Source organism: Diorhabda carinulata, chromosome 1, assembly GCF_026250575.1.
Source record: "Diorhabda carinulata isolate Delta chromosome 1, icDioCari1.1, whole genome shotgun sequence".
NCBI lineage: Eukaryota > Metazoa > Arthropoda > Insecta > Coleoptera > Chrysomelidae > Diorhabda > Diorhabda carinulata.
The window spans coordinates 14,574,888-14,599,222 of NC_079460.1; the positions used below are offsets into that span (position 1 = coordinate 14,574,888).

Here is a 24,335-nt window from a genome sequence, read left to right on the forward strand (position 1 = left end):
TTATAAATATATGTTCATGCACTAAAATGCAAGATCTCAAATTGCGAGGACTACTATGGATTGCCTAAATATACTTAAATCCAATAGAGCACTTTGGTATACTCTACAAAGATTAGTTCGGCATCTCCTACTTGTCCCAATAACCTGCAAGAGTTAGAGGCGGCAACCATCCTTAACTTGATAACAAGCACTATTGTTATCAATCATTTTATGTGTTTACATAATAGTAAAGGAAGGTGAAAGAAGATTGAAAATATACGTTCAACTTAATGTGAATAGTTTTCAAATCATAAATTTTAAACCAATCCGTTTCAGTACCGCAGTTTTCGCTTAATAGAATCGCGATCCGCCCGTGGCGAGGAAATAAATTATGAACGTCAGTCTATTCATGATCCGAATGCGAGCTGATGAAATATTTCTAAATGTCTGTTTTGTCATATTGTTAATATAATCATAATAAAGAAGCTTTCTTTTAAAACTCTGGCATAAATTCTATAATGTGTGAACTATTGCAACCCAATATTTTTGTATGTAAATAAATACAATAAAATTGAGAAGTTTCTTTTTGAGAGTGGCAAGTCGACGCCCGTTATCAATGCTTTCTAATTTTTAGTTATTTAGTCAATATATATCTGTATAATCTCATGGATTGAACTGAATAGATTTAACATTTCCGTTAGATACATAATAATTATACCTTATTTGTTTGATCAGGAAATGGATAATTTTTGGTACGTTGAGTCTATGCGTCTACCTACTATTTATTAGGAAACTAGTTAAAATAACAGAGCTGATTAACTTGCCTTATATGTCTGGCCATTTTTTTTATTATTCACTCGAAAGATTCATAAGAAAATTCTTTAAGGTTCATGAATGGGCAAATGAAAATAATGATGTTTTCCATGCATATAAAGGGATATGCATATATATATATATATATATATATATATATATATATATATATATATATATATATATATACAGGGTGTCCCAGAAATTGCACGCCAGGCTGACACGGGAGGTAGATCAGCTTTAGATCTATCAAATAAAAGCAACATGACCTCAGTAAAAGTTTTTTAGTTTTCGAGATATTAACACTTTTAGGTTTTTTCAGAAAATCTCTACTTTTTGCCCTATTTTTGTCTGTTATGGGCATAAAAAACCTCTAATTTATAATTCTATGAATATTATACCATTTTTAAAGAGCACTAAGTAGGCTAGTTTTTGAGAACATTTTCTGACTCAGTCTGGTACATTTTTTTTTCACAGTCGCTAACCAAACTTTAGTTAAGGTTTTCGCTTTGAAACAAAAGGTAAGATTGAGTTGTTTTTTTTGTTAATGTCGTGCTACTTTTTATTAAAATGAATACTGGGTTGTCTCAACCAACTATTAGTGGTAGCCCAGAAAAAAAAGAATTATAAATTAGAGGTTTTTTATGCCCATAACAGACAAAAATAGGGCAAAAAGAGATTTTCTGAAAAAACCTTAAAGTGTTAATATCTCGAAAACTAAAAAAATTTTACTAAGGTCATGTTGCTTTTATTTGATAGATCTAAAGCTGATCTACCTCCCGTGTCAGCCTGGCGTGCAATTTCTGGGACACCCTGTATATATATATATATATATAATTTTGATAAACACATAAAAAAGTCGAAACGTCAAATTTTATCTTCCAAAAGTTATTAAAAAAGCTAATTTTAAAACAGAAAAGACCTAAAATCAAGAATATATATATATATATATATATATATATATATATATATATATATATATATTAATATATATATACAGGGTGAGTCGGGAGGAGCGCATCAAACTCTAGGAGTGTTTTATACACGTGAAAATAATGTAAAAAAACTCAAATGTTTTTATCCGATTTTCATTTGTTTTCAAATTATGGAGTAATTAAAAATGTTCATCTAGCTTTCCACTTTAACATTAAAAGTATGCTATGTTCGAGGCTCAACGGATAATTAGGCGTTATGATGAACTATCAGTGTACAGGGAACAGTAACTGAACGTTTAATTTCGAATTTATGTGATTGTTAGTGTTGCAAAATAGCGGATACTTATTCAAATTTAGAATATGCAAATATGGTGTTTAACAAATTGTGCGAGACTGCTAAGCTTCTAAGACTTGATAAGCTTAAAATATCATCTGAACGCGCTACTCGACAAGGTTTGGTAGAAGTAGAAAATATTCTGCATCTAGTAGAAGAAGATGCAACTACTAGCTCACGGATAATCACCCCTCAATTGGGAATTCCACAAAAAGGGTCATAAACACACTTCTCGAATAAGGCTTATATCCTTATCCCCTACCGAGAGTACAGCACCTACAACCAGAGGATTACGCTAACCGTATAGAGTTTTGTCGGTGGATAAATAATAATCATCGTGTTGTATCGAGTATACTCTTTACGGAGGTAGCTACATTTACCCGTGATGGCATTAATAATACTCGTAACTATCATGTATGGTCGGACGAAAATCCCCACGCAACAGTCGAAAGCAATTTTCAACATCGATTTTCTGTAAACGTGTGGTGTGGTATGGTTGACCGTTTTTAATTGGCCCTTTTATTTTGGAGAATCGTCTCACAGGAGACAACTACATAAATTTTTTACAAAATGAATTACAAGGCCTACTAGAGGATGTTCCTATAAATATTAGAATGCAGATGTACTATCAGCACGATGGAGCTCCTGCACATGTCGCTCGTCAGGTCAAGCAACATTTTCCGGGGCGTTGGATTGGTCGTGGAGGTCCCATTAATTGACCTGCAAGATCTCCAGACCTCACACCATTAGATTTTTGTTTATGGGGCTGGATGAGAAATGAAGTCTACAAAATAAAAGTGGATACACGGGATGCACTAATTAGACGAATTGAGAATACTGCAGACCATATTAAAGAAGAAATAACGTTCTTCGCTCCTCCCGATTTACCCTATATATATATATATATATATATATATATATATATATATATATATATATATATATATATATATACAGCGTGAGTTTATGTATGAATGAATCACCTTAATTATCTAGGAAACGGTTCTAGTTAGGCTAGTATGATAGTTTTTGTGCGCAAGGTTGCCGGTATTATGGTGTTATCTGCATTGTTGTCTGATGTTTTCCGGAAAAATAATGAACTTTGTTATTTCAATTGGATCACCCTATATATTTTTTGTTTTTAGAAATCCTTAAGAAATACTGATTATTTTTAATGTTATATTATCTATACCTAAATGCCATAATTTACAGTATCACCACTAAGTGAAAATGAATATTGTACAATGAGATGGCTACGATTGGATAAACTCGTTTAGTTTCAATATTCTTCAATAATTTATGTTCAAATAAAAATCTCGTAACAAGGTCTAGTGTCAGTAAGTTTAACGAAACTGGTGCAGTAAAATATTTATCCAAACCATAGCGCAGAAAACCTACAACAACGATGTAGCTATAACTCAGGAATTATGGCATTTACGTATGGGGAGCATTAGACGAAAAATAATAAGTATTTCTTAAGGATTTCGAAAAGCGAAAAATATACAGGGTGATCCATTAAAATTAACAAAGTTCATCCAATAAAGATATGACAACAATGTAAATATCATCATAATACCGGCCGTATTACACGACCCTTATATATAAAAATTTATGAAAATCGTACAAGCCTTTTCTGAGATAATTGAGGCGTTCCATACATAAAACACTTTGTATATATAGTTCCCTTGTTCATAATCCTCGTCTTTTAGAGCATGAACATGAAGGCATCTCCTATAAATAGCACAAACTTTATAACGTAATCACCACCAAATGTCTCTTTTGGAGAGATAGTATATTCAAAAAATCATTCTCCTGGTCTAAGTCTTGTATGTATATTTGTATGTATCTATTGAAGTTTCATATACGCTGCGACCCAAAGGATCTATTGTCCCCCTTTCGATATTGAGGCTTCCAGTGTTCACAGATGATCTGTTAATCCCACCCTTTATAGAAAATCAAGAATGTGGGATGACTGTTACATCCTTCATATATCGTATACAATTTAAAGGCATTTCTGTTGATTTCATGTATGGTGTTATTATATCACTTACTTCTACAACTTGGAATTGAGGTGAATTTTCTCTCGAAGCTAAACTTTTTCGATGCATCATCTTGAGGCATGACCGAGGTCCGTCTCTAGACATTCTAAGTGATTTTTTATATGCTTTCCAGTACTATGTGGAGAGCTGGGAGATTTAGAATCACTTCTAGTGCAGCTGAAACTTTTGGGCTTCGGTTGCACATAAGCAAGCCACATATATGATGACTTGTCTCATAATTGCCGTGTTTATCCACAGTAAGATCTTTGGGCAACAACCCCAAATTCTTCGTACGAGGTTTCTGCACATCATCAGAGCTTTCATAACTTTAGTGATTATCTTCTTTTCGTGTTTGTTCCAGAGAAATTTACAAGTGTAAGTCCCAGATATTTCCCTCTGTTTTCCACTCAATGACTTGTCTGTCTAGATTAATAGGGTTGAGGTTCAGTTTTTTCTTCATGATGAAGGAAATTAGGTATTGAGGTTGGCGTTTTGCTCCACCAGTCGACACCACCTTTTTGTATAGTTGAGTCCTCTTTGAACTATGTGGTCTGCATATTCTTAACATGATATGCCGAGTTCAGTAATCCCGCTTAATAGTACTCCTAAGCTCCACATAAATTGAGATGCGTCCCCCCTCCTTACCCTGCTTTTATTTCTGCTGTTTTAGTAGATAATAACTTTCCGATCCATTTGGAGGTTGTCCTATCTACTTCTCTCGTGTCTAATGCTCTTTAACAGCTTCGTGTGGAGTATTGTCAAAGGTGCCTTCTATGTCTAAGAAGGCACATACTACGTTTTCTTTGTTCGTCAGAGCGTTCTGAATTCCAGTTATTACTTGTACCAGTGCAGTGTCCGTAGGTTTGCTTCTTTGGTATGCAAATTGACACGGATGGAGAGATTTCCACTCCAGAATATCTGTTCTAATGTTGTTGTCGACACCTTTTTCCATCGTTTTAAGTAGGAACGAGGTGAGGCTGATTGGTCTAAAGGATTTGGTATGTATGGTGTTTTTCTTTCCAGCTTTTAGTATGACGATTACTTTGGCTCTTCCCAATGTAGAGCTAGAGCTCTACACTGCCTGTATTAAGGCGGATCAAGTGCGGCAGGATTTCCTATTGTTCTCTTTGAAGGAGAGCTGGAAAGATTCCGTCCACTCCTGGAGACTTGAACGGTTGAAAAGTGTTTAAAGTCCATTTTATTTGTTGACTGCTGTATACTTGTTTTGCAATTGCTGCAGTTTCTCAGCAAGTTCAGCCTTACCGGTTCAGACGCGCATCAAGTTATGATGTAGATTGGATTTTAATGTTTTCCTATTGGAATTTCTTCAATTTTTGATAAGCTCTGGCTCAGTGGAATCAGTCTCTGGACTGAAGATGATTATTCTGTGATCAAAGGAAGACAACTCATTCGGTAACCTCCAGTTTTTTTTACACGTTCTTTTAGGTTCAATCTACTTAATATTATGTCTAAACTTCTTCCCTTACTCTTGTTACAAATGCTGGTGTGTTCCCTAAATTGTGTATGTGAAGGTTATTAATTAAAATATATTCTAAGAGTTGCTCACCTCTGCTGTTGGTGACTTTGCTTCCCCAAATAGTGTTTGTTCTGTGCATTTGCATCGCATTCTAGGAGTATTGGTAGCTTCTTTTTCTGGTAGTACTCCACTAGTCTTTGCAGTAACATGAGGGCATGACGATTTCTTGACGTTTTTTCTCTTATTCGAGGTATGCTCGAATTATGTGTATGAAGTAAGATTTCTCTGGTCAGAAATTCTGAAAGACAAAGGTGATTTATGTTGTTTATGGTGTTTTTACAAGGGAGTCCATTGCATATTCCCTGTAAACCCAGGGTTCCTTGATTAGGACTACGCTAAGGTTTTCTTACTGGAGTGGATTGACTCATTCTTAACAAATAGAAAATTCTGTGTGAAAGTGGGAAATTATTTATCAGCTGAGAAACCCGTATTAAGCGGTGTTCCGCAGGGATCAGTACTGGGTCCTCTCTTATTTATAATATACGAGTGATACATGTATGATAAATATACGATTACTTGATCACCATTAAACAGGAAACCACTGTCGGATACTGCGTACCAGTAATGTCTTCGTACAAAAAGGAGGTAAGCCTGGTAGAACATCAACTTTCAAACACAAAATCAATACTGGTGATGCCAAGCCAATCAAACAATCAGCTCGCTGACTACCAAAACCAAAGAGGAAGGAAGCTGGAAGAATAATTCGAGAAATAGAAGAAAATAAATTAATAGAACCATCTACTAGTCCATGAGTGTCTCCAGTACTGTTCGTTAAGAAAAAGGATGGAACTACGAGATTATGTGTGGACTATCGTCAGTTGAACAACGTCACGAAGAAGGATAGCTATCGTCTACCTGAATATTTTTCATTTTTTTAATTTGTTATATTGTAATAATTCTCAGCACTTTTTACAAATTTTCGAATTTTACTACAGTAGCGCCATCTTTAAGTTATAGGAAACAGCGACGACAGTAGGGTATACGGTCCGCTGACCAGCCATTGAATATCCAATTTTTATGTTTACATCCGACTAAGAGCAACTGCCTACTCAGTGTTTTGTTTCACTATTTCCAGAATAGCTTTGGATGTATTTTTTAAATTAAGGACTCTTTAGAATATGTATCACATAATAGTTCAATGTTATTAAAAATCTAGGATGTTATATCATGTTGCATTTAAAATTTTAAGTGTACCTGTCTACTTTTTGACAAATATAAAGTTAGTATTTTGATTTTAGTTCAGCATGTTAATATCATACTACACAAATAGAAACTCAAATAAGTCTGGTTAAATATAATATTTTAATTTATTTGACTTTTTGTTCAAATTGAAAGTTATATTGCATAGTAGGATTTATATGTCTTCATTGTAGTTTGCTTTGTAAGGTTCAATATCAACTTATACATTTTAAAACATAAGATTTGAAAAAATAACAATTTTTGGTTATAATAATTGTTCAAATATGCGAAATATGCTTTTTGCACAGGCACAAGAAAATTATAAATGTGGTGTTGCTTGATGAGGATATGCAGTATGCATCAAGTAGAATACCACCAAATTATAAAACATTTTTAGACGGTTAGGAAAAACACGCCTAATTGAAAAGTGGAGAATGGAACATATTTCTGTTGATCAGGACGATTAAAGTTTAATACGAATTAGCACTCGGCCATTGATAGACAAAATCAATTTTTATATTTTGACTCAAAGCATCCCGGTATCTCATGGAGATATTTGGTTTAAATCTTCATATTTTAGATTCAGAATTTTATATGTAAAGTATTTATATTTATTGATTAATATTATTTTATTGATATTCAAAGTCTAATTTGTGTGTAAAATATAATATTAAAATGAAAATTCTTTAAAACACCAATAATAGGCGTGAATGCATAATGTAAACAAAAAATAATATCGCCACACTCTTTTATTGACTTAAACAATATAAACAGCAACCCTAGTTTTCCATTCAAAACAAGCCCTGCATAAGTAACAAATCCTAAATCGGAACCATCCACATCAATCCAAACCACAATGAAAAAATTCTATTCAAAAACTCAAGAGCCCACCAGTAGTAGTTGTTTAATATGGTAGCCTTGACAAGATCAGCAGACAGTGAAGGTTACGATAACGGCTGAAAAGTTATGTACCTAATTAAACAATAATTTTTAAATTCTTAAAGAATATACAGTTGGAATTAATTGTGTGTCTTCGTTCCATCTTATAATACACGGTGTCAGGTGTGAACGGTTGTTAAGTGCAGTTGTTTTTGGCAAAAAAAGAAAATGGAGAATTATCTTAGACCGCCTGACCTGTTGGAGCTTTGGTTACGTTGATTCCTTTAGTGGACTGTATTTTATATGTCTGTTGTCTAAATTGGTATCCTTATTGATTAATTCTAGTTGAGAGTAAAATATATAAAAAAACTAAATATGTGTTAACTTTAATTTTTACGACTTCTCTTTTACGACAACAACTTTTTTGATTAGAAAAAAAATTATAATTATAAAATGCAAAAAGATTCCATAGGCGGGTGTTGCTTAAAATTATACATTATGCAAATGAAATTAAATTATTCAAAATAAACCTAACATATTGGCCTCCTTGGGAGGACTTTCAAAACGAGCTAATAAAATAACAATAGTTTATATGGTTGAAATGTCTTCATTTACAATAGGCCATAACAAATTTTTGTCACTGAACGTTTAATAACTATATTGGAAGTTTCCGTCTTCACTGGGGTGTAATTGCATTATTCTTCCCATGGGCCAGCTGAGAGGTGGAGTATTGTCGTTTTTTATCACTACTATAGCTCCTACTTCTATTTTCGTGGGAGAGATGATTTCCATTTTGTTCTGGTTTGCAGTGCTGATTTCCAACAGTTCCAAAAATGTTGGATTATCTGTTGAAATCGTTGATAATGAGAAAGTCTTCCTGATCGTATTTGAATGATGTCTTGTTGAGGTGCGTGGTTCAGAACGTCTTTAATTAAAAATGACTTGGGGTGAGGAGGTATAAGTCATTTGAACTGTTGGATATAGGAGGAAGTGATCTCGAATTGAGGATGGTTTAGATTTGTACAAATATAGTAATCAAATCTTCGAAAATAAAATGCGCGTTGCCAACGATTCTTTTCATGTGGTAAATTGGAATTCCTGGAACCGCTGGTGATATCCATATTGAAAACACTGTTTACACCACCACTATAGCAACCCGCACAATTACAATGTCTGATGCGCGTTTCGATAATCAAGTTATCGTCTTTAGAAGCTGAGAGTAACCATATTTCTACACAATTCGAAATGTACTGCTCGAGTTGCCAGGCAAATTAGAGGCCAAAATGTGTGTCTCACGAAATCGAGTGTAGATTAAAGACCAGTATGAAATTTTTTAATATGCTCGTTAAATGTTAATGGATACTTGCTCGAAATAATTATACGATGTTTTTGATCCATAGTAACCAGCACCTTTGATAACCGACTGCCTACTCTAATTATTCCTCTTTCATCTATGAACGGGTTTAATGAACTGAGCTTACTATTCATAGAAATTTGTTTGTCGTTTTTAATGCGATTTAGCTCTTCCGAGAATATTTTCGATTAAGACATTCATGGAGTAACTTAATTCGTCAACCGAAAGACTTGCAGACATTGTATTATTTGTGCAATTGTTCATAAATCTAAACAAATAAGCGTTTCAATTTCCATAGTGAGGAATATCTAGAAATTTTATAACGAACAATTTCTGTCTGTAATAACGTGATGCTTTTGCCTTCGGGTATAACTTCCTTCAATTTAACGATATTTTTCGGCCATGTATCAGGAGTTTGAATCTGGATGTTGGGCTTGATCACCATAACGCTGAGGGTACTAACCTTTCGAGAGTAATACCGCGAGAAATTATATCAGCGGGATTGCCTTCTGACCTGGTATGATGCAATTGATGATCTGAAGTCAATTGTTGTATTTTTGCAGCGCGGTTACATACAAAGGTTTTCCAATTATTACTGGAAGGAGCTGATATCCATCCTAGGTAACGTTAATGCTTTTACCGGCGCTACCTTAGACTTCGTGTAAATAAGTGAAACAGTGATATCTCGTTGAGAATCACACGTATACGCAAGCGCCATACGCAACTTCACTAGTATCACTGAATTCATGAAGCTGGATGTTTTGCGCGTCAAAATCATTGGCAAGGTCTAAACACGGTATTTCTAGTTCTCTTAGATTATCAATTTGGGAGCAAAAATGCTGCCACGTGTTATAGGTTTCCGTTGGGATTGGATCATCCCAGCCAATCTATAGAATCTATAATTGTAGCAAAATTTTTACCCTTATGGGTATTAGATTAACTAACCATTTCGTGCTATTCTCTAATGCCGGTTCGGTGAAAGTGGTTACTTGTAAGGTGTCTGAATTTGCATTCCACAACAAACCCAATGTTTTTATACGTGACCTGTATGAAATAATATACTGAACGTGCTTTCCAAAGTGTGGTCCGAAGCAATTAGTTCCTTGTGACAATTCGAATACATTTTTGCAGGACAATTTTTCTTACTTCGAGAACTTCGCTGATTTCGCGTTTGATTTTGAGTATTTCTTGAAAAGTATTTGCACTTGTTATCAATTCGTCGACATAGAAATCTGATAATATAATTCTACTTGCCTCAGGATATGCTTCGGAGTTTTTATGAGCTAATTGATGGAAACAGCGAAACAGTGACGGTATTAAGACGACAGTCAGCTATAGGTTCGTCCGGATTGTCACACCATAATATCCTTTGCAAATCGCGTTGATTTTCACTAACCAAAATTTGCCTATACATTTTGTTCATGTTAGCAATTATTACAAAATTGTATTTTCTAAAACGTAACACATGACCTTTGTCATGTGACTTAAATTCTGATACTCGTGAATAAAATCGGTGTATTCTTTCTTGAGCTTAGTTTACGATTTAATTTATTTTCAAGTGACAAATACCATTTGAGTGCATTATTTTCCGAATCTACTAACCGCGAAACCGATTTACGTACCGGAACATTAACGATGAATCGTCCAGTATGATCATGCGTCGAAATGTTTACGATTATGTCTTCACACATTGCTTCTTCCACTGAAGGCTGGCGTTCAACATGACATTTCTCTATATCCCAAAATATCTCTATTTTGTCATGAAATGTGCTTCCGTTATCAAGATTGTTTTTGTTTTTGAAAAGATTTACGTTGATAACTCTCGAAATGATCCAACCTAACTTGGAATTTTGTAGTTTTGATTTGTTTCCCATATTGATATGGCTATCCAGGAGTATACATACTTCCTCTGATGAAGTTAGATTGTGAGCCCGAGTTTAATTTCAGTTAAGCGAGATGTAATAGAAACCTTTAATAATTTATTGAATTGAATTTGTTTAAGCAAATGATCGTGTATCTCCCCTTTTTTGTATAAATTTATTTTGAATGTCTTAACATTATGAGTGTCTAACGTTTCTAATATCTCGAAACCTTTCTTATCGAAAAATTTCGAGATGTGTTAATTTCGGTTTTTTTTTCTAACTTCGTTGAGTATTTTTCCCAATCGAGTTTCGTGATGGTATCAAGTTTCAAGTCCCAAGTATCAACTGATTCCTGAAGTTTTCAGTGCCCAAACGTGTTTGTTTACTTCGTCCAGAAATTTTCCTAACGATTGAAAAGACTCCTTTGTAAGTATCGAGATTCTATTAGCTTTCCCATGCAAAGCTTCCTTCAAATAAGAAAACTTGTGCATATCACAATGCGATATTTTTGTCTACAAGTGAATTGGAAATATCTATATAGAAATGTGAAAGGTCCCCGACACTGCCACACGACCAGCGGATTTCAAAGTGCAATAAACAATATTCACATAGTCAGCGGATTCCAAAATACGTATCAAATAAATATAAGTTCATTGCATTAAATTCGAGTTCATTCATTGTTTTGTTACTGTTCATTGTTAAAATATTGATTTGTCTGTAAAGTTATTTTTTGTAGAAATTATAAGTCGTTTATTGTAAATAAAAATACTTTTTAAAAAAGTTAAAAGTGTCTCAAAGAACATTTCTATATCCTCATTATTTTTTGACAATTCTCATAATAATTGATTTATGAAATGAAAAATAACCTCAAATGACATAAATTGACGTTTATTGTCATTTGATGTTGTTCGATGTCTATTGAAGTCGATTGATGTTGATTCACGTCAATTCATTTCATTTGAGATCATTTAGGCAATGGGATCAATGTAATCACATTTTGGTTAATTTGATTAACTTTTTTTCTGATAATGCCCAATTTTTTTTGGTTTGGCACATCATCAGCTATACAGGAATGCAAAAGAACCGTGCTTGCCACATGCTTCCTGCTACGATAGACGGACGGACAGAACGCTAGTAATATTTTGTAAAAAATGCGCTAAAAAGCTGGATACAGGGGCAGAAATAAGTATGATACCAAAGCATGTTCCTAAATCTATTAATTCATAGTCATAAGGTAGTTCAAACTTTACATTACGATACCTTGGTAAAAGTCAGATTAAACATGTAAACTAAATAAGACTCCAGTAAAAATTTTGTGTGCTGTAGTTAATACTATAAATCAGATACCATTACTCGGTATTCAATCGGCCTTAGGCTCAATTTATTGAAACGAATTGATAGCGTAGTAAATAGCAAAAGTAATCTTTAATTGTTGTTTCTATTGGTGATGTGGAAATGGAATTTTCAGAGGGGTTGGAGGGATTGGATAAATTTCACAGCAAACGTCGTATTCAACTAAAATATAATGATATACCTAAAAAACACCAATTAGACTGTATCAAAAATTTTACAAGATAGGTTACGTGAAAAGTTGAATTATCTAAAAGATAACTGGGTGGTTGAGCGCGCTTGTAATACTTGGAAAAAAAGGAGACTTCCGGCTTTTATTTAGACCCGAAACATTTAAATGAGTCAATTAGACGTGAACATTTATTAATACTGTCTGTAGAAGAAATATGTGTAAAGATAACTGGCAAACAATATTTCACTGTATTAGTCATGAGTGATGGATATAGACAAATTGTAGTTGATCGAAGGAGTGTTGATTTCTGTCGCTTTTGTACCTCCTTTGAAAGACACAAATTTTTAACAATTCCTATTGGAATATAAAATTGTAACAATTTTTTGACAATAAAGCATTTCTCTACCTCTTTATCTTAAACAAAAAAATTTTTAATTATTTATGTCACTTAAGTTAACAGACCAATATGAGCAGACAGATAAAACAATAAGCGGAAAATTAAATGCTAATTAAGTGCCATATTACGAAATATTTCGCTATTCAAGTTTTTAAGAAATTGGCTGCTCTGCTAACTTTAGAATGAAGTTAGCAGAGTAATGAAAACTAAAGGTGCAAAATCAATAGATAATGAAAGTAGAATGCTACCTAAATCAAATTCTAATTAAATTCTCCGTTGCTCAATTATAGAAAAAATTTTTTGTCAAAAAAATTATTATTTTTGCATGAAATTGGCGACTGTTTTCGGAGAGTAGAGAAGCTTCACAATAAGACGAATAGTTGAGGGCTCAACTAATGCTAATTAAATGCTTTATACATCTGTGAAAAATTCATTTTTCCGCATATGTACGAAAAAACGAGTTTTCTTAGCAGAACACTATCACTGGCGAAGAATTATAGACTCATGTGGCCTCATTACAGCCTTAATAATTAAGTGCTCGACTAATGTTAATTATATGCTGCAGAAAAAATGAATTTTTCGGAGAAGTCACTAAAAAATTACTTTTTCCAAGTTTTCCCAGCAACACACTATCATTAGCGAGGAATTATAGACTCATGTGGCCTGAATAATTAAGTGCTCGACTAATGCTAATTAAATGCTGCGAAAAAAAATGAATATCTACATATATATACATATATATATATATATTCTTCTTTATCATTTATAGCTTTTTCGTTCTAATGAATGTGAACCATTTGAAGTATTTTTGAATCTTTATAATTGAATTTATGTTTTTTTGATATTTCATGGTTCCTTTTATTTTTATTTTGTTTTTAGCTTGATTGTAGTATCTGTTTATCCTTTTCTTGAATAATTGAAGATTAATATCTTGAGGACCAAGTTGGTTTGGTATACCATTCTGTTCTTATCTTACTGTTAAATTCTAATTTTATATAATGTGACATCAAGAAAATTGATTCTATTATTTTGCTCAACCTCGATTGTGAATTGAAGTTTTTTATGATAAGAATTGAATTTTTTATGCCTTATTAGTATAAGTGCCTTATACTAATTGAGACGCTGTCTACATAGGGCAGACCTCTCAGTATTTACAAAATAGTCTAAAAGGGCATCAATAACTTCGTTAACGAACATCTCAGTATTTCGGAAATATACTGAGAGGTCATCAATACGATAAAAAAAATAGAACTGCATTAAGGAACCATGAAATATCAAAAAAACATAAATTCAATTATAAGGATTCAAAAATTCTTAGAACGGAATCTAATACACGAAAAAGGGAATTTTTAGAAATGGTTCACATTCATAAGAACGAAAAAGCTATAAATGATGAAATATCTAAATAATTCAAGTAAAATTTATAGCTCTATTTTGAAATTCTAACAAAACTACAAATAATTTAATTGATAACTGCTATATATTTGAGATGTAGGGGCCAAGGAAAAATTAATTTTTCTTTTTTCTTATTGGAACAAAGTTCCAAGTTGATCTTATCCTTATTTTTATATTCATGATGAAAGTGATCTATAGATCAGTATAAATAAGCAAATTGTCAGTGTCAATATCATTTTTTGATAAAGACTTAAAGAAAAGTCGAAACTTCAAAATTTATCTTTCTTTTAAAAATTGTAAAAAAAACTAATTTTAAAATAGAAGAGACCTTCACTTGATAACTTTGTGAATGTAGCCAAAAATTTATCAAATTCTATAACTCCTCATGATCCGTTTTCATATCTCCTTGGTGCTAAAGCTAACTTACACAGTTTTTTATTTATTCCCGTAGTTTTAGCAGAGCTACTCAGTAAAATGTGCGTTGTAAGATGATTCTATTAATTTGATTTTCTGGATAGTGATTATTCTTCAAAGTATTTTTGAGTTTTTTTATTACTTCACGGTGATATTCTGAAGAAGTTAATTTTAATGCTCTATCTGTTAATTCTATAACGACGCTGTTTTTTTGTGATTTGGGATGGCATGAGTTATAAATAAGATATCTTCAAGACCATGTTTCTTTTATATAATACTTAGTTAATAAGTATCATGCCTAAGAAATTCATTTTGTTGTTGTCTTTAATTTCTAAAGTGAATTGGATACTTGGGTTAAATTTATGAAAGTTATCAAGGAATGTATTGCATTTTTTACTAGGAATTACTGCTAAACAGGCAACGTATCTTCTGAAAAACACTACATCAATATCCATATCATCCAGTATTTTCTCTTCTACATATTCCATAACAATTTGCGCTAGACTTGAGGAAATTGGGATCCCATTGTACATCCGTTTAGTTTTTAGAAAAAGTTGTTCTTATATTGGAAATAATTATTAGTTTGTATAAGCATAATACCTTCTAGAAATTCGTCATAGCTGAGTGATGTATGTTGTTTGATCGAATCCCATCTATTTTTCAATAGCTACGTGTGTTATGAGATCATTAGGAATATTTGTGTACATTGAGACAACGTCTAGAGATATGATTTTGTAATTGTCAGGAATATGTACTGTATCTAAAAATTGCTTGAGCATAAATGAGTCTGGGTATATGACACTATTGGACGCATTGGTATATTTCGTTTATGTAATTTTGGAAAACCGTATAATTTTGGTGGTAAAGCATTATCTGTTTGTAATTTTTTTGCTTCATTTGCCTTGTTAGAGCCATTATTTAAAAGCTTTTTTATAAATGTATTATTTTTGTTTTGAAATATTTTGGTTAGGTCGGATTAAATTTTTTGATAAGTATTACTTAGTAACTCAGTCATTTTATTGTTATAATCATCGGTGTTCATTATTTATTAGTGGTTTTTAACATTTGTCTGGTTGTAAAATTGTAATTTGAGGATTGCATTTTATAAATTCTTTAGTTTTTTTCAGTTTTTTATGATATCAGCTTCTATACTTTCTCCAAATGATAATACTTCTCTTATATCTAAACGCATTTCAATTCTAAAATGCCCAGATTTCAATAAATAATTTATTCTAACTACAGATGCTAAGCTAGACATTTTTGAAAAGTTAGTTGGTCATACTGAACACAATATTTACACTACCACTACACCAACACTCACAATTACACTGTCTGACGCGTGTTTCTATAACCAAAAGTTATCGTCTTCAGTGACTGAAGATAAACTAAAACCCATTAAATCTGAATTACCAGATTTATACTAAACTTTCTCACCCACGAAAATAATTTCTGTGGCAAAACCTCCTTGGCGGGAATCTTCACATTTATACCTTATCGACTAAACTATAGAGTGGGCTGTAAGGAATAGACAATCCATTAATAAATTATTGGATGCATTTGTCCTTATTTAAACTATTCTCACATTTAGCAATTCCAATACCATCAAAGATGGTAGAGAACAATGAAGAAATTCAAAAAATCATAGACAGATACCACAATGACCCAATATTTGGAGTACATGCAGACTATTGAACTATTAATAAAGAAAGGATGTGAATTTCAAATGGAAAAATGGAGAAAGACGTATGGTAATATAAAAAGCATTGGCACGTGTCAAGTAAACAAAGCTAAACCAGGTCATGAAGAGATTTTTATCATTACTGATACTGCTGTTAAACCATTCAACATACGTGTATCAGTATATGTAGTGAAAACCGTTACTGTATAACAATACTGTGTGAACTAACAAAATGCGCGGTTATGATACCGGTTAAAAGCAAAGAAGCAGAGACAGTTGCGAAAGAAATATTGGACAATTTCATACCTATTTACGGTATAATGAAAGGAATGAAGACATACCAAGAAACAGAATATAAGAATGAAATCATGAGTACGCTAGCCGATATAAAATACAACTTTTATACTGCTTATCATCACGAATCGATGGGGAGTTGTGGAACACTTCACCGAACGTTAAACGAATATGTAAGAAATTTTAAAAATTAATCCAGAGATAATTGGTGTGAATTTGTGAGAATCTTTTCATATTGTTATAATACGACACCCAATACGTATTATCGTTACACTTCATTTGAATTACTTTATGATGGAAAACCTAACATACCTGAATTATCGAGTAAAAGAATTGAACTGTGTTACCATTCTGAAATATATCACAACAAATTGAAGTTTAAACTACAGTATGCACATGATCGAGTTAGAGAATTTTAACTAAAATATGAGATAATTAGGAAACATAATAGTGAAAAAACCCACCAGTAAATTATAAGAAAAGAGACTTGGTTTTATCAAAGAAAAAGATAAGAGCAAAATTTGATCCTCATTATCTACGAGCGTTTCAGATAACAAAAATAATAGATGTGGACTGTGAAATCTCATCTCAAAGTAATAAAAGGCGGAATCGTTCATAAAAACCGATTGTTTTTGTATAATTCTAACGTTTGTACACAAGAATAGGTCCGTGCATACTTTTATTTAGCTTAACTACGTTTAGTATATCGTTCTTAATCACACACTATTTTCTAATTTTTCAAAACAATATATTAGTTTATAAAAAAAATAAATTTAAATACCTAAATGACAAAATGCATTTGTTGTCACATGACTGAGTGTGACGTAGAAAGTAAGTAAAAAGACTTAAGTGAGGTTAGAAGTCAATACAGTTTTAACAGAGTTGATAGGATTCTTTAAAAAAAACATTCGCACGGCTGTGAGTATTCAATTTTGAAGAATACAAGATGACGTATCGTTGGTGCATTGTACCAGAATGTACAAACATTATAATAAAAAATAAATAAAAAACAGTAAATAAAGTTTTTGTGCAAGTCCCTCGAGAGGAAAAGCGACTAAAACAATGGTTTCAAGCTTTAAGAAGGGGAGAGTCAAACTTGGCAGCAGTATATGTTTGTGAAGACCATTTCAATGTAAGTTTTGTCTATTGGTATTTAAAATATGTCAACTTATTGTTATTTTTTACTATAGCTTGAAACAAATTTGGAAAATTATATGATGTAGGAACTCACAATGCAATTTTGGAAATTGTCCTGTCAATGAGGCAAAAATTTCACCTGTTTAAATGTATCTAGACTGTTTTTTTTCACATATAATATGGTTATAATACTATATTCTATGCCATAACAGATTGACAAAATAGTAACAATTAGGGAGAAAATTATAATTTCCTCCATTCTCAAGTTATACATGAAAATTATGCTTTTGTTTTATCCAGTCTAGAATGTTTGAAATGAAATAATATCAAATACTAATTTTATTTGAATCCAAATTTACTATAGACATTTACCAACAAATCTTCGATACGACGTTTCGTGCCTTCACGAGGCAAACGTATAGGTTTTTAATGAGGATATGCTTATTTCTTATAATGAATAGTCAATTAAAGCGATATAGCACACTTTCATCTCAAATAACTAACGTCACTAATGATTATTCTTAAATACATTTTTGTCGTAGATACTCGTTTCGATTTTGTCAAAAAATGTACTGAGAGCTTTACTTTAAACATTACCTGGTGTTTTCGATATAAAAAAGGACTTTTTTAACCAATGTAATGTCCCTCCATAATATAATCACCATTTTTGTTCCTTGTTCCTTTTTGTCCTGGTATCTATTAAGGGTTAGAATATAGTAATGCCATATACAATCTTACGTTTGTTGAATACTTTCAATAAAAATGAATTTTAGTTTCAATTTTATTATATATATTGCAAAAAACACATTTAACAAGAGATAATTTTATTTGCTAGTAAGTACCCGCTTTTATGACCATACATACTTGGTTCAGATAAGTAGACCTTTGCTTTTATTATACCATTAAATAAACAGATGGTTTTGTAAGTATTTATGGTCTCATTGTAAAATATAATTTCTGAAAGTTGAAGGTAGCAACAAGCTCCTCAAGTACATTTTTCCAGTCGCACATTATGAATGAATTTATCATCCCAGCAAATATTGATGTTAGTTATTTATTTCACGATTTACCTATCCATAACTTCCTACAATGATAATAGAAACAGCCTATTTAAAACTATAGAAGAAATTAATTATTTTTAAAAAATGTTACGTATAAAAAATCCTGGAGAAGAGCAATTTATATTTTCAACTGTAGTAGTTGATGTCTTTTTTGTAACGTTATAACTATATTAAATATGACGCCTTGGATGTATTTTTAATGGTATATATTTTTTGTATTGCACTTTAATAGGTTATAATTTCACAAATATATGACTCATGCTTGATTTACCTATAACAGATTTGTGAATAAAATCATTTTGTTAAATTAGTACCAGTTGTAAAATAAATATATTTAACTCAACAATGAGCTCAGTTTTAACATTTCTATATTATTTTGTGGTCAATCCAAAAAGTATAAATAGATAATACAATAAATAATATTTTCTATTATTATAATTTTTGGCTCTCCAATGTGAAACCAAGACCGGTCCTGGGTTCGTTGGTAGGTACACTTATCGGTAAGGATGAGGCCATTGTATAAATATCTTAGACAATGATAAAACTGACAAAACGATTATAAGTAGGTATTTTAGTAGTAGTTGATAGGACAAATTTTTTTTCTTTATTAGAAAGTTTTTTTATTTATTGGTCTTATCCAAATTTTTGCATTGATCCGTAACTTTCAATAAAAAGCCAATGAATATAATATTTATATTAAAATCAGATTATTTAAATATCTTGGGTACGTATATAATTATTTGTATATTTTTTATTTCTGGTTTTGTTACAATTTTTTTGAATGGTCTTTTTTGTTTGATTTTAAAAACTCTTATTAAAGATAAGTATGAGAGTGTTTTTACCGTTGTTGTGAGCATACCAAGAAAGGTCAATGATGTGTAGTTTTTGAGAATGATACACAGGTATGGAATTATCTTTACACAATTCGGGAAAATTCTGTCATTCCAACGACGATATAAGAAACAATTAGGGAAATTCCAAATAAGGGTACTACTAGTCGTTATTCCATTTATGCCCGTTATTGAAATGAAATAAGTTTTTGAACATACAAAAATACTACTTTACCATAACCATTACAATAAATATGTATGTTAACATTGATGTTCCTTATTCCAGGTAATGCTGTTTTGGCAAACCTAAGCCAAAAATCACTAAGAAATAAGTTGAACTGCAGCAAAACATTTCAGTGAAAATATTAGTCAATCTAAAAGATTGCCTACTACTGCTATACCATTCCGCTACAAAAATGATGAAGGTTCAGAAAGTGAATCGGATAGGGAAAATTTGGATGAACAAATAATCCAATTGAATATTTCCTCACATCCACAAACATATTCAAATAGTGATTTTATTGCCCCGATTCATTCTAGAAACATTGACATGACAGATACTTCTATCAGTAACCATGAAGATGAAGAGTGGTTGAAAGAGTTACAGAACCTTCCATCTTGTTCTATGGAAATTGGAGGTAAGAAGCAGTCATTGCAAAAAATGAACGAGTGAGAAAGGAACTAACCAATGCTAGGAAAAAAGTAAGTAACCTGAATACTCAACTGAGAGCTACAAAAAAAAAGGATTATGAAAACGCAACTCTCTGCGAACGTTTTTTACTCTCACGAATTTTACATTTAAATCTCTTGCTAATATGAAATTACGACAATAGATGAAATCCCCATGGTTACTATATGAAAAGAAAACTGCCCTATCATTATTTTATAAAGGACCTAAGACATACAGATATTTGCGACAAAAAGGGTTTATTTTGCCAGCAATATCAACAGTAAAATCATGGGTTGCCAATTTCCGTTGCAAACCTGGATTCAAAAAATTCGAAAACATTAATAATATTATATATATATATATATATATATATATATATATATATATATATATATATATATATATATATACATTTTTCAAGTTCCATTCACAGTAGATTATATTTTCAATAAAAGGTGAATATTGAAATATTTGTGTGGATTGTGGTTTGATTTCCAATATTCAACAACAAAAAAAATAATGAATAACCAATAATAATCAAAGTTTTTATTTATAGTAGGTGTTTCAATAGTAAATGTGACCCAACTTGACCCAAAAATATCTAGAGGTCATTGCTACATGTTGTACTACCTACATTTTTGGGGTTTTACAGTCTTCTTAACGGAGATTCAGGTTGTTTTGAGGATTTTGTTCATTTCTTTCTGTGGTCAAAATTAAGAGCTACTTTGTATATATTTTCTTGATAACACATAGTCCAAATGGGTCGGGTACTGGTAATAAAAAAAAATAATTTCCAGAAAACAAAAATATTAAAATGTGAATAATGTTCCGAAGCAACACAATCATACTTTTTAACAAACATTTTGAGAATTTGAAAAAGTTTTAAAATTACAATAAATTTACTCAATTTGTTGGCCATTCGAATTTCCCACTAACAATGTTGTAGCTGTAAAATGCACAAGGAATATATACAGGACCGTACTACTTGTACTTTCTGATAATTTTTTCAAACGCTCAGTCTATAATTATAATAATTTTATATCAACAATTGCATAAAAAGTGTAGTTATTATTGTTACTTTATTTAATATTTCTGTTCGATATTTTCTAATAAATAGGGCGAAGAGGAACTTGAAAAATGGTATCAAAGTTCCGAAAATTAATTTTCCGCCAAGATTTTAAAAAATAAGGCATGGAGAATTATTTGCATAATTTTTGTGAAAAATTCCATATTTTTCAAGATAACGAAACCCGAAAGCGCCATGTATTTCTAGCTGGTATACTGGCTCCTGAAGAGCATTTACTCATTGTTGGTTGGACAGATTATTCGATAACTTGAGTAAAATTGATATTTTTTGATGAATCATAGCTCATTTGTAAAAGGCAGCTCCATAGCTATCATAAACTGTAACTTGAACCCCATTTTGATTGTTGCGAAATATAGCAAAAGCAGGCTAAAATTTTCACTTTTGGAAATTTTATTTATTATGAATTGTCATTTATTCGAATCCTTTTCGATAATAGGTATTTGAAAGGTGTGCCAAGTAAGGTTGTTTCGGGTATTTTTTTTAATTTATTATAAAATCGCTCTTCAATTTTTGTTTTTTTTTTGGCTGTTTTAGGAGCTTATAAATATTTTGCGTATAATCGTGAATTAAAAGTGTAAAAATCATCGTATCCCTTTATATCCCATATCACTAGAAAATTTATATTCTTCTTTTTTGATACCAGGTCCCTTTTTTATCTGGCTCTAAGCTTTCCAGTCAGGTATGTTTCGATTTCTCAGAAAAATTAAATTGCCCCAAACTCGCTCTTGTTTTTCTAAAGAATTTTTACGCGGCATTTTGCGCAGTACGTGTAATGTAGACCGAGAGTTCCGCTCCAGGCACACGTTCCGCTGTTATAAATGTATTCACAAATACTGATGTTTGAAACATAATTTTTTCATCTGCATTCAATTAAAAAAAAACGGAAAATGCCTACAGTGGACCAAATATTTGAGGTTTTTTTTAGGGAAATATTGAAAATTTCTAAATACTTATAATTTGGAGCAAAAGATAGACCTTCGTTCATCCTGCCCCATTTTCATTCAAGCATTTACTGGAACAATTTACCCCGAACACCCGGAAAATGGAGACAGGAGTGTGCCGGAGATGTATTACAGACTACAAAAGAGCCGGCCCATCCGAAGCTCCTGAAGATGATTTTTTCCATTGTAAGGTGGATTGCTGCAACAAATGTTTATCTATCTATGATATATGTCAAGCTGGTCCGGACCGGAAGAAGAAGACAGTGGAATAGACTAAGGTAGAGGAAGTAAAAGAGGATACAATGGATAATGTGATTTGGCGAGGTGATATGCACATATTGAATTTGTAGTGCATTTCCAACTATTTCTTCAAAAACCTTTGCAACAATTTGGGAATTACGGATGGAGGAATGTTTCAACCTTCTAAAACATTATAATTTCCAGTAGGTGAAACCCTGACGACTTTAGCTTTTTTCAGCTGGTAAAAAGTGATTTACGCTAGTTTCGTATCAAAATTTTAGATTTGTGCAAAGAATGTTGATGTTGCGAAAAAAATCATTAGTATAAGTTTTGTAGATAATGAACTGTTCTTCATTCTTTACTCATCCAAATATTATGTGAATGTTATATTTTTGAGGTGAAAAATGGATTGTTGGAACTTTACGTATAGTTTTCAGGAGCGTTCCTGCCTCTCTCTCCCAATAACATTTTGGAATTTCAAATTACCAGGCGGGATCTATCAGCTTGGATGAACACTCTACAGGATTAGATCCTCCTTGTAACAAATTCCTAATACAACAAAACATCATCCTGTTTCTGCCAGTGATTACTCGAGAACTAGACTTGGCGTTACAGAGAGATTCTGTTATTAATATAAACACACGTAGGGAAAGGGTGATCAACTTTGGGTTATTATGAAAGAAAAATAATTAATTGATCTTTTATTTTTAATCAGTCTACTTTTTATAGTAGGAGATAATACACTTCTCTTCAATATATGAAGCTCTTGTATCTGTGTTATGTGCTCCCCATTACTTACATCTTTTTCTATAGTCACGGCGATTTTTCATTGCCTTTATACCCGCATTGCTTTTTTCAGAAACATTTTCCAATTCAAGAGTTATATAACAATAAATACATCTCTCTCTACTTACCTAGAATCATGTTCCTAGACTTCTCAGCATTGTCCCTATAAATGACTGAATTTTCTGTTGATATTTAACGTGACTAGTGAGTTTTCACAAATAAACACCGAAGCAAAATCCGAATCCGAAACAATATTCGTTTATCAATTATATGGAAAGATTCTTCCAGGCTTTCTAAAGCCATTGTTAGTATTTTGTAGGGAGGCAGTTTTTTCGTCAACAGTACAAACCAGTATGGTGGTATAGAACGTCACTCTTCTCTTTAAAATTTATCGATCGTTCAATAGAAAGCTATTTTGAATAATTAGTAAATTGTTTCGTCTAATAGTAGCAACTTACACCTCATGTGTCGAAAAATGCTAAGAACTGTGATTATCTACAATCAATGAACAGGTCGATCTGTCATTGGTCCTGAGAGCCGTTAGAAAATCTGTAGCGTTAAAAGCACAGTGTAAAATATGTAGTAGCTCAGATCAGATACTGATCTAGAATAATATCCCACGGGTTAATATAGAAGCGTTTCACCGAAATTCGATTTACAATAGGGCAGAGACTGTAGGGTCTGACGTTCGAAATGTTATTTGGGAATGTTTTCTTATAAAGTCGTCAAGTCATGCTCTCCCAGCCTTGCTGAATCCTGTCACCTTATTAATCAGTTCTTGTGTGTTATTGTTCGGTTAACCCATAATTAGTATATTAAGAGGAATTTCACAATTTTAAACTCTTTTAAAGAAACAAGCTAAAGCCTACTATCCTTTTTCACTGTTTATCCAAAGATATTCCTCGGTTAATTGTTGTTTCATATTTGTACACCTTCCAAAAAATAAAAAATCAATTTAAGAGAAGAATAAAA

General features: G+C 32.0%; 1 protein-coding gene across 4 annotated transcripts in view; it reads right to left on the reverse strand.

Moving 5' to 3' along the window:
* The window catches only part of LOC130892774 (uncharacterized), a 61,443-nt gene that overhangs the window by 13,716 nt on the left and 23,392 nt on the right, over positions 1–24,335 (reverse strand). For 2 of the 4 annotated variants that reach the window (XM_057798403.1, XM_057798410.1), the window contains exon 3: positions 5,668–5,875. The exons of the other annotated variants lie outside the window; for them this stretch is intronic. In XM_057798403.1, coding sequence (XP_057654386.1) covers positions 5,668–5,875 — 208 coding nt within the window. The remainder of the gene's footprint in view (positions 1–5,667; positions 5,876–24,335) is intronic. 4 annotated transcript variants of the gene reach the window in all.